This window comes from Eutrigla gurnardus (genome assembly GCF_963514095.1).
Source record: "Eutrigla gurnardus genome assembly, chromosome: 4".
Classification (NCBI taxonomy): domain Eukaryota; kingdom Metazoa; phylum Chordata; class Actinopteri; order Perciformes; family Triglidae; genus Eutrigla; species Eutrigla gurnardus.
The window spans coordinates 29,445,253-29,457,610 of record NC_139918.1 but is presented as its reverse complement, the minus strand read 5'-3'; the positions used below and the strand labels follow the sequence as shown (position 1 = coordinate 29,457,610).

The following is a 12,358-nucleotide window of genomic DNA, read 5'->3' as shown; positions in this document are numbered from 1 at the left end:
TACGTGACTCATACCGCCAACGGGAAGGCAGGGAACAGAGAGGCCACGCCTCCGATCGTGTTTAATTGGTTGCTTCCGGTGTCCGTCAACGGTCGTGAGAAACTAACCTATGGACGCTCAGGGAAATCCCTTAGAACCCGCCCCCAGCAACAAAACCTCTTCGTTCCATTGGTTACTCAGATTTAAAGGCTCGTGTGATTGACAGCTCAGAGATGACCGGTTCGGTTCTCCGGAGATTCACAACCAGGAGGATTTGACTTTACAGCCGAAGAGAAATATGAAAACAAATCACAATACATTTGAAGATGGGTAAGTATATTTGTTTAGTAAAACTGTGCCAAAACAAGTAGCAGTAGTGTGACCGAGTGAATGTGAATTCTGCTTCTGTTCCAAATACGTCGTCTTTCATAGGATTGTATTCATGTATGTGATTTATACTGAAATTAAAGTTGCTGTAAATCTGTTCAGATGCAGAGAGAAGCCAGTCGTCATCAAAACACGTTTGCCTCGTCGCCATCTTGGATTTTTGCAACCAGTGAAGTGAAGTGACCATATTTGGACTGCGGAGGAGCGACGGGTGGATCTGACGAATACAAGTGGCAAACATTTATCTCCTATTTTCTTCAGATATTACACTTTTGTGAATCTAAGACTTTGCTAAACCACTTGAAACAATCAGCCCACATGAGTAAATGTGTGATTTCACGTGAGATTTGAAGGTTTAAAAAGAATCAGCAATTATTCAGCTATTAATCTCACATTGCTGTAGGACAAAAAATGATCCTTCTTTGTAGCTGAGCCTTTCTGCACATTTTGATGTGAAGCACCTGGGTGTCATGTTATATATATTATCCTTTACGAAGTGAAAAGACTTGCACACATGGAGAATGGTCTCAGTAACCTGGTGGACGGACTGCTTCCTGACCGACAAGCTGGCTGGCTGACCGGAGACGTTCACAGCGGTCCCGCACCAATGGCCGCCTCGGCAACAGGCTCCTGTGAATTTTGACAGCACTGCGATGCTTGGCTTTTTCCCCCCTCTCTCCAGGAGACCGAGCACAAAGCAGCAGATTTAATATTGGCTCATAGTTTCTTTATGTGATGGACATTCGGGGGAAAGGGTCAAATCCCTTAGACTGTTTAGTATTTATTGACCAGTTTTGTCCGTTTCCAGCTGATTTTGTTTGGTTTATATATGTGCTGGTTCTGAATCTGACAGTTTGCACGAATGTGACAAACAGTTCTTTTAAATTAAACTGCAGCTTTAAGGGGTGACCGAGCTCAGCCACATCTGTGCCCGTCCAGATGAGGGAACGGAAATGCATCCTGGGAAGTTGAGATCGGGCAAAAACACAAAGCGGGTCTTTGTGTGCACAGCCAGTGGTCCCGAACACTTCAACATCTATCCTCACTGAAAAATGAGAAGTGATAACGAAACGCAGAAGGAACATGAAATATCGTGTTGGTGCACACTGTGTTTAGGATTTATTCCCACTGATGTCGTGAGTCGATCCAATACAGAGACGCCTTCTGGGCTCAGCGATAAAGTTGAACTGACAAGTCTTTTTACGTGAAACATGCAAAGCCAAGCGGTAGATTAAGATCTGAAGCGAGCAGCTTTCCCTTCCGCTGCGTTCTCCCAGTTCCTGGAAACGGCTTTCTAGAGAGAAATCAAGCTTGAAAGTTTGATCCGCAGCTGAATTTGAGACGCCGTTGAAATGTTAATGCCCAGATTCCTCAGGATATCTGGACGCTGTCGGGACTGATATTAAAATAGTGTGGCCACTCCACCATATGTCTGTAACCATATGTGCACAAAAACCAGTGTAATGTAATACAATGTAAACCTGAGGAGCCTGAAAGTTTGGGTTTGCAGATTTTCGGCTTCGTGCTTCCTGACACCGACTACTTAAAACAATAAGACATGACATGAAAACATTTGATTAAGTGTTTTAATCATTTCAGGATTCTGCCATGCACATTCCTGGCCAGCCAGGGTCCATTTGTATAAATCTATAAACATGAAGCTGGGAAACGCAGCATAAAATAAAACAATATGTTACATACACAATATTTACAAACACGTGAATATACTAGAAATGAGTCCTTTATAAAAAATAAAAGCTTGAGTGACAAATATGTGTGTATATCTACTGCTTAGTGTTGCTCTTTGTATGGCTGGCAATGTGTTAGAAATGTTAATGAGAAAAGGCAACAGTTGCAAGCATTTCATAGCAAAGTGTTCACTATTATTTACAACATTATTATGTACAAAAATATACAATCTGTATTTTACTGCCTGCAATGTTGCTGTACTATATACGTGATATATGGAGGCTAAAAAACAGACTTAATAGAAAAAAACCCTTCTTCTTGTGTGTGTTGCCTGATTATATATAATATTCCAACAAATGTATGATATAATTAGTTATATCTTCATTATGCAAAGTTTGAAATAAAGCCGCGTGGGTCGTATCCAACACACACGATGCTGCTAGTCGGCTCAGGTAAGCGTGCGTACCTGCACTGTTCCCCCATCGACAGCTCGCTTCACTTTAAACAATAGAACAATAAGAGCAAAATCCTGCTTGTAGAAGGAAAATAATTCTGCAGATGATCTACTTTCTATCTTTATGAATCTATTTAACTCTACCTGATAGTTATTCATCAAATGATATCTGGTTTTGACGGTGTTTTAGTTGATAATTCCAGCATGGCGTCTGCACATTGTGTCCATCTAGATCTGATGCACACTGCATATAAACTAACTCGGGTAAAACCTCCATTGTTGTAGTTTAACCTTGACGGGCTGAAGTCTCGGATCGGTGACGTGATATCACGTCAGCATGATGAACGGCAGCCCAGCGTGATTATCACGGGGTCGTCACTCATCCCGAGCTAAGCTACTATCGGTTTGCTCGAGATGAAAACGTGGAGGGGAAGCCTTGAGTTAAGCCATGTTACACTCTGAGTGTCAGAAGCTGGAAAGGTGGATTTATTCACGGTGGGAGTGAATGTGATGGCAGGGTGTGAGACGATAACGAGTGGGTTTGCTGGATGTGAAGCGGCCGTGTTCGATGGTTCTCTCTCCGCTTTTCAGATGACGGCAAACACTCTGAAGGCTTTTCCAGCTGTCGGGTTCACCAGGCTGGAAGGAGAAGGGCGGCGGCAGGACAGAAACGTGCTGAATGGTTGTATTACTGTGTGGATTGTGAACTCAAAATCAAGGTTCAACTCCATATCAATTAAAACATTATTAGTGTACACATGTTGGCTACTTCACTGTGCTTTTCTGTCATACCTGTCTGAGGTGATGCCATTCTGGTAACTGCCGCTGTACTGCTTCCTTTTGTCCACCGGCATCACATCGAGGTATCCTCCTGACTCGCTCTGGATCACGCCAGCGTGAATGGCTGCGCGGCAGATACTGGATTTCTGGAGGGGAGGGAGGGTGCGGCCTTTAACTTCAAATCATTCATACAAGATCTTGAATTGATGTTGTTCCCTACAGGATGAATGCAGAGCCATTATTTATAGATGTGCTTTAACGAGACAAAATGTGAAAAAAAAAGTGTTTTTTTAAGGCCGACATTTAGAAATCGGCCGGTGGAAACCCATGAGTAAAGTCACATAGTGTGAACTAGGCTTTAGCACTTGAATCAAGCTGCCATTCATGTGGTCGATTACGTCCATTCTTTACTGGCTGCGATGAGTCAAAATATGTGCTGTGAATAAGATCTCCAATAAAACCAACCATGCAGGAACTTACATCTGAGTAGTGATTCGTCCCGATGACTCGGCCTCGACCGTCACGCTGACAGTTCCTGGGACAATACAACCTGAAGAAAAGAGCTCACGTTAGGTCCGAGGAGTGTTTCCAGTAGATCCAGAACTACTGCATGTTGTGTCGGTCTTAAAGGCGGAGATATCTGGAAGATGAAATACTCTCATTGGTTGAGACGGCACGGCTTATAGAGTTAAAGAGCTGCAGCGTGTTGGGCTGTGAAAACAGGTAAACTTTGTCAAGATTTAATTAAAAAATCTGTTAATGCTAATTTTGAAAAGACACAGAGGCCAAATCGCTAAGCCCTGTTACTTAGAATGACTCTTTAGCTCAGCCGATTGTGGTTTAATTAAAAAAGAGATGTTTTCAGTGTTTCTCAGTGGATGAATCCAAAGCATGAATGATACCTGGGACAGTGTCGTACAGGTTTCTTGAACGGGCAGAAGAGTGCAACGGTGGTGTCGCATGTTATCGCCTTAACTGGGAGGAGAGAAAAAAAGCACAGCAAAATGACAGTGTCTCTATATATATGTAGACAACATGTTACTAAATCTGTGTCCTCTAAGTGGAGAATGCTCCTTACCAGGCACCGTCTCTATTTTGAAGGAATTGGCACTTCGGTTTTTCCTGTGAGTTCAAACAAAACGGCATGAAGTTAATGTCTGTGCTGCATCACCATTCATCATTTCATCATTCTAGGATAGATGAAGACTTAACACAGAGACGGATTCATACCCAATTGATTGAATACCATTCTTGTATGACTTGGTGAATTGTTGTTTCCTGCCCAGTCTGGTCACATCCAGCCAACCTCCGTCGTTGTCAATGACCCCGGAGTGTAACCCGGCTCCACACACACTGGACTGCTGTGATAAGAGACAGAGACGTCAACTCGCAGCAAGGTTTATCTTTAAGGTTCACTATAAACGGCACAGAGTTTATTAAGACATGATGAAAGCCTCTGGAACTGTCCATTGAATGCAACATTAGATGACGCCCATGGGTGCAGGATGAATCATCAACATTCCTTATCCTTTAACGGGAATAGACAATCTCCCAAATACCATTAAGAATACCTGAAAATGACTTTTTTTTTGGTTGCCATTGTTAGGCCAGAAACGGACAAACAGGTCAATCAATCAGTCAATAAAACTTTATTTATAAGCACATTTTGAAATGAATCCAAAGTAAAATAAAGAGAGAGAGAGTACTGTAAAAAAGTACTCTTTCAGTGGATTTATATGGAAATGTAAGAGTAAAAATGGTTTCTTACCATGTCATAATATCCCGTCCCGACTACTTTTCCAGGCGCGTCGAGGCAGCCAGGTGGACACTCGTATCTACGGACAACAAATAGTTAGGTGAACACTGGTGCTTTGCTTTAAATATGAGTATATACTATTAATATGAGCATAAATCCGTTAATGATAAATGATCTAACTCTATCTGCACTGCCCTGATAATCCCCACCTATTTGATCACACGTTTCCCAGAATGTGCCTCAGCACATTTACCTGTTACAGGTCGTCCCCTTGCACTGATCTCTCAGCTTGGTCTCACAGTCGACCTGTTGACCTGAAAACAACAAACAAACGCGCTCTTCACAACCTCATTTTCACAGCAGGACTAATGCACACACTGTGGAAGCTGCGCCGCTCAGAGGGAGGCGGCTGTGTTGCGTCACATCTTACACATCTGCTCCGTGCTGACCACCTGGTTTCTCTCCAGGTTGTCATTGAGCGAGGGGTTTGGTGTCTGGGTCCTGGGTTGGGGCTCCCTGTCCCTCACCGGTTCTGGTTCCGGTTCTATGTAGTTGGTCTCCTCGATCTCGGGAGCGGGACGCCTGTCAACGCCCCCCTCTGGAAACATGGAGGCCAGATTGTCATTGTGTGCGTTTCCCTGGATTTGATCATTTTATTGTCTCATATTGACACTTGTGTGAATATTTTTGACATGTCAGTCGTGGCTGGATGGTGAGGGGAAATGTGTGTCAGTAAAACTATCAATCACAACTTTGGGTAGGTGCAAAAGTGTGACTGAGAGCCACCTTTGTAGCAGAGATTGTCCCTGCAGCCTCCGGCGTAGCTGGCTGGACAGGCAGAACAAGGAGTCCCGTATTTGTACGGTGCATGACCCCACCAGTTGCCCCTGAAAAAAAAGATGTAGAAAAAGGAGTTTTGTCACACTTGCTGCTAAATAAATAGTTTACTATGTTTGTGAAACTTCAAGGAATTTGTCATTGCACTCCTACAACATTGTTGGACTCCAGATGGACAGATAGAAAAAGAATCCCAATCCAGCGAACGTCACATTTGATGTGATGATTGGCTCAAAATCAGCAGCAGAATAAACTCTCTCAGCCTGAAATACATCATGAGGCGTATCCTCCTCCATCATAATACACAATACAAAGAGCCAAATATGATCTCTGGTAACCTTAGTTACCTCATCTATGCTCTTAATTGTCAACCACAGCTGGTTGCTAGGCGACTGGAGCTGCAGAGTTGACAGAAACAGGAAATGCTCCGTCCTACTTCACAGTCTTCACCCGGCTGACGTACGCCGACGTAGACCGCTACGTGCAATCTCCTTCCTTGTCAAAACCTGGTGCCTACGTTACCCATAATGCAACTTGACTGCAAGTTGGGTTGGAGATAGTTAGTTAGTGGCTAATCGAGCCTTTTTCTAACACCTCCCAATTTGTATTTCTCTTTTAGTCTTAAAACCTTAACTATTGATATCTTGTGTCGTGTCTGACTTTCTCATTTGGTATTATAGTACTTCATTTATGATGTCATTTATGATGTCATTTTGATCTCGTTTGAGGACGTTGTATCCTGCGGCATTGAAACAGACAGACAGACGTACGGTGGGGAGTAGTTGCAGACCAGGTAGACAGCTTTAGCCCAGATCATTCCCCACACGTTCATGTTGTAACACACATTGATGGCACAGCCAATCCGGTTGCTTGTCGCCCACACCAACTGTGAAAATGGAAAAACACAAGAAAAGCAAGTGACAAACAGGTCATGTGACCATCAACACTCATCTTGTCTTACTGTTACATTTGTACGTGACGTAATAATGAAACGGTTCTAAAACATGACTGATGTGGTCACAGAAGAATATCTCTGAAAGCTCTTACCTGAGTGTAGTGAGTACAAACTGGACCTGAACATCTGAATGGACAGTGTGGGTTACACTCCTGGGAGTATGGATAGCTGTAGTACCTCACCTCATCATACCAGGCCTGGACGTGGTAGGTGGGGGGGCGGTCCCTGAACCCACACACACAAGATGTTAGGCTGGATATCCTTTCATTACGTCACAAAAATGCAATCTAATTCGTTGGTAATATGACATATAAGCAGCGGAACTACATGGTTGGAAGACTTTAACCCTGCATAGCAGGAAAAGCACAGGTTTACTTTAACGATAGCCACATTCAGTTTAGTTGAGCCTTCATTGGGAAATATCAGCGATATCAGAGCAACGTGTTATCAGAATACTGTTTCTATAAAGCACATACACACCTGCCCCAGTGAGCTCCCAGGTTTTGGCCTATTTGTGTCAACATGTGGCTCGGTCCATGTTCCCACCGGCAGGTATGTGCCCAGTGCTCTGCGCTCCTCTCCAGCTCATAATCCCACACCTGGGGAGCACACACCACACACGTTATTGTTTACAGAGTTATTTGACTCAGGAAAAGAGGAGCTAAGGTCAACCCTGAAGGCCAGCGAGTAGCTAATACCTTTTTTATCTGGTGCCTGAAGCATTACGTTTGGTAATATTCCTTTTTTTCTCCTTTACCTCCAACAGATGTTTGCAGACCTGAAACTCCTCTCTGGATCCCCCCTCCTGATTTAAAGTAGGGCTAAGTGGCCACTTACCGTAGTTGTGGCTTTAATTGCTACTCATTACATTTCTCAAACATCTCATCATCTTCTTGAAGTAAACTAAAACTACCAGGAATTCCACCGAAACCAAAGCAACCCTGCGAGGCAAAGTGAACCTGCTCTTTGCTTTGGGTACGCATGCCTCTCGCAAATTTAACACAGTATAGTCAAAACTAGGCCTCTCCTATGAGGCTCACACATTCGCTCCCTCGCACACAGACACGTACATGAGAGAGGAGGGAAGCGGAGAGGTACCACCGCCGCCACAGCGACTTGCAGCTTTGTGCTACTATTCAATGTGGTGGTTTCGTAGCTTGTTTCCAGTAAGTTCTGCTGTCGTGAAACAAGCCGAGGGAGAGGAGAAAGACAAATATAAAACAGAGAGTCTCTGTTTTTTAGGGGGAGCCTTGATGCCATCTTTAAAGATGTCAAATTAAACTAATCTGAAGTTAAAATACCTGAAAACGGCATTTTGAACAAAGCAGGAAAGCAGGCAGGATCGGGAAATTCAAATGTTGCAGCAAAGTTAATTTGCTGTTGACTTTGTTAGGGAGGCTGAAGAATAGGCGCAGTGTGCTCCGCCGCTGGCGCGCTGTTTGGTTGCATTACGGCTATCGCACGTCAAACACTAATAGGATAATGCTTAAGTGTGGAGTTGTAACTGCTCCGATTGACCATGATAATGCGTTCCATATGTTTGCTTAGGCCGACACACTGTGCACACTGTTGCCCGTTCGCCGTGCTGCGGCTCACTGTTCAGGCCTGATTGGAGAAGGAATACTTCTGACCCTCTACTTCTTTGGCGGCAGCCCGGCTGTGGCTGAGATACCGACTTTGGGGGGATTTTTCTGCCCCGTCCTCCTGCAACGTTTCAACGTTTTGATGCTATATTCCTCCACGATAACGACATGCTCATCATGTCCCATTTCGGTGACTTTATTTCCGTTTAACTTCAGTTAAAAGACGGTGTGATTCCTTCAGGGTTAGATTGAAAAAATACAGGATCAGCATGCTTGAATTTGTCTGTTGGTTTCAGTTGAAGCGACTAGGCAAACATTTGCTGGAGTGCGATACAAGCCTGACTAATAACAGCACAAAATATTGCAAGAGGGGGAGGAGCTTGTTGCTACAGGTGCAGATAACATAAGATATAAAATCAGTTTGCTGTGTTCACACGTAAGGCCGTGTTCACTGGTTACTTCTTCTAAGCTTTAGTTCATGTGCTAAATACTTTGCACTTTTCATTTAATTAAATTAGAGCCCGGTTTGTGTTGGCCCGCCCCCGCGGCTGAAAAATCTGAGAGGAAACACTGAGGAATGTGTGCTTGCTAATGCAGCTGGTGGATCGCTGTTGAATGTACAAACTGTGAGTTTGACTTTAAGGACAAGACAGAAGAAGAACTGCAGTCTCTAGTGATTTTTTTTTTTTTGGGTTGATGAAGGAGTCAGAATACTTGTTAGTTGGACGTTTTAATCCTCTTTAGAGCTGTCCCAGTCGGCCAAAAATGAAGTTTGAACGTAGCTTCTAAAAAAACACGTTCGAATATCTATTTTAACACATTACGTCCGTGATGTAGCATCCTAACCGAATCTGAAATGACGAAATGTCAGCAACAAAATTAGTTTCACTGCTTTTTTTCTCCACAAATCAATCATTTTCATATTTTAATCTTTTGTATATATATATATATATATACATATATATGAATTTACTTCTCTAAAATGAAGGGAGCTGCGTCAATTTTTGTATCTTACTCGAATCTACAAATCAACGAGCACGACTTTACGCAGCTAACGGGCTGATGTGCCGAGGTAAGACATTTTACCATCTACCATTGAGAGTAAGTAATTCCCGTCTGTACACACTATCACGTCTTGGCCTCTCTGTGACTGCAGGTTTTTTAACGCCGGCTTTGAGCGCGGCCGCTCAGAAAAACACTTTTCTGACAACACTTCTTAGAATCGGATTTATTTTAAATACGCTGAACCCTGGAGCCTCCTAGTAATGCAATACTGCCCACCTGCACAGGCCATGTGCCACTACTCCTGCAGGTTCTAATGAAATTTGAGGTTCAACACAAAAGCCTTCACTGCAAACATTCTCCAGCAGATGCTAATGATCTCTGCCAGCTCATTATTCTCTCTGCGTTCTTGTTATTCTTCACCCTCAATTATCCGGCAGAGAGGAAGATGGACGGCCAGCCTGCCTCTGGAGAAAGGTCACAATCTCCTTGCATTCCAAAGAGCATTAAGTTCCCCAAATACAGAGCTGTTAGCAGCCATTGGCCAGGACCACCTCTGCTTCAGTCAGTGCGAGATGTGAAGTCTTCTAGATGTAGGATGAGTGCTCAAGGAATAAAACAAGCATCTTTTGCTTTGGGAATTCAAAAATGCTTCATGTAAATGCTTGTAATTCAACCTGCAGCACAGAAAGTGGTTGTGATTACGGGAACCTTTAAAGAGCTCTCAGGAGGATCTGCTGGAGAGGAGATGACGTGCTTTAGATTAACTTAACGTAACGGCCCTTTAAAAGCATTTGCTGAGTGGCTTTTGTATGAAATTAAGAAGTCAGGGCTGCAGCCGTTTTGGCCTCCGAAATCCTGCAATCTGAAAACCAAATACTTGGCCCTCATCAGTCCCCGGCCTCACCGCATCATTATCATCAGTAATAGTACCCCTCGCTAAAGAAACACTGGATTAGTGTACATAACATACATTTACACTCCCGTGCTCCCGCACTTCAAACGGCGACATGTTTGAAATAGATTCACCGCCGTGGCACCCAAAATGAGATGCGTGGAGGATCAAACAAAGGATAACATCGGCCTCTGCCAGGGTTTGAGTGAGCTGGGCGAAGAGGGGGGGGGGGGGGGGGGGGGGGGGGCTGAAGATGAGGAAGGCAAAAGAGCGAGGCATGGAGAATGAGAGTCAGCAGGAGGAGAAACGGAGCGGTGGAGTAAGGAGATGCAGGGCAGGAAGGAAGGGAGGAGGAGGGGGGGTTGGTTGAGGTAGAGGGCAGGACAACACTGCGGGGGTGAAAGCTGGATGTGAGCCAGGGTCAGAGAGGCCGGGCAGGCAGGAGGCAGCAGCTACAGCCGGCCAGATGGTGGCTTTGGATTGCAGATCTTGATCGTTCGCTTGCAGAGTCAGGAAAGTTCTTTCTGTCTCTGAGAAACACACGACTTCAGTGTCAAACCTCCTTGATTCGGACAGATTCAGTAGACTCCCGTCAGAGGGTTGTGTGTGTGATATAGTTTATAGGATGATATGTAGGCCTACATGGCGGTTCCTGTTTAAAATTCTCAATTTAGCTGTTTATTTTCAAAAGATGGGTTCTTGATTTGATCAAAAGCCAAGAAGAATGCAACTTTAATTTAAACAGCTAGTCAAGCTAACCTTACCAGATTGGTTAGGTGATAATATGTGTTCCAAGTATATTGTATATTATGTACAGATTATGATCTGTGTCCTCAGCACCTACCATGTACTCCATGTTGGATGCGGGAGGGTGGACCTGACCCCGCAGCTTGTTATGCAGGTCCAGGATGAGGTGCATGTCCCCCTCGCTGATGGCCCTCTTCCCTCTCGACCTGGCCCTCCACCACTCCTCGTCCCTGTCCCTGTACTTGTCCAGGATGGACTCCAGCTGCGTGGAGTTCGTGAGGACAATGGCCAGGACCGTCTGGGTCAAACACAGGAACAAGCTCGCCGCTCTCACCCAGCCCGGGAAAGGTAGAGACCTCTTCATGACGGGGGGGGGGGGTGAAAAAACGCGGATGAACCAAGAACAATTTTCGATATCTGCAAAACGGAGAGAGTGCATGTTCAAGAAGAATATCAGCTCAATTCTTTCAGGCAATTTCGCTTGTTGCACACAAGCATAAAAATCTCCAGACAGCCGTTTAATATGTGATGTAGCACGTTATTACAGTAGCTGATTATGTATATCAATCAGTGTACACATTCATGTTCTCCCTTACCAACACTACAGCATCTTTATACAACAGCCCGAAGGCACGTTGAATGTATCTCTGTTTAAATAATGCTGTAATTACAGGGGACTTGACTTCAAACAGTGAGGCTAATACAGCGTTCAGCGGTCCGAGTGCATCTGCAGGTCACTGCATCAGGACACACAGTAGGACCAGTGTAGACCAGAGCTTTCACACATAATGTTACAGAGCTGGAGGTTTGGTGCCTTACTCTGCTGGATGAGCTCACATGCACAAAAAAAAAACATGATAATCATGATCTTTAATTCTATAACTGAAACACTTCTGATCTTTTTTTTAAATGCAAAGAAGTCCAACAAGTATCATCATTGAGAATATTGCAAAAAGGATTCTAGGATTAGCTTGTGTTACTTTAAAAAAAGGCCAAACATAATGAGTAACGACGGCATGCTCACACAGGTCCTTTAGTTATAGTAATATTCATAGAGCGTTAATGTACAGGAAACTGCAAGTTTACCTTTAAATACCCGCCAAAGTGATCACAATATCTCCCAGGTACAATATTCCAGATGCCAGAGCGCCTTAGAGAGTGACAGTTTTCCGATCCATGGAGCCTTTCATTCCATCCATCACACAAAATGAGTGCAGGCAGTCTGTACATCCACGCTGGAAAAGAGAGGAAGACAGAGAGAGAGAGAGAGAGAGAGAGAGAGAGAGAGAGAGAG

General features: G+C 44.1%; 1 protein-coding gene across 1 annotated transcript; it reads right to left on the bottom strand.

Moving 5' to 3' along the window:
* Positions 1 to 1,955: 1,955 nt before the first annotated feature.
* Positions 1,956 to 12,358, bottom strand: crispld1b (cysteine-rich secretory protein LCCL domain containing 1b). Its single transcript, XM_084007099.1, has 15 exons — positions 12,151 to 12,358; positions 11,162 to 11,481; positions 7,318 to 7,436; positions 6,930 to 7,062; positions 6,653 to 6,768; positions 5,832 to 5,932; positions 5,476 to 5,643; positions 5,299 to 5,359; positions 5,058 to 5,124; positions 4,520 to 4,650; positions 4,368 to 4,411; positions 4,192 to 4,264; positions 3,770 to 3,839; positions 3,302 to 3,435; positions 1,956 to 3,148 (listed from the first exon to the last, which is right to left on the bottom strand). The coding sequence occupies exons 2-15, from the start codon at positions 11,426 to 11,428 to the stop codon at positions 3,097 to 3,099; spliced, it is 1,536 nt and encodes a 511-aa protein (XP_083863225.1). The 5' UTR covers positions 11,429 to 11,481; positions 12,151 to 12,358; the 3' UTR covers positions 1,956 to 3,096.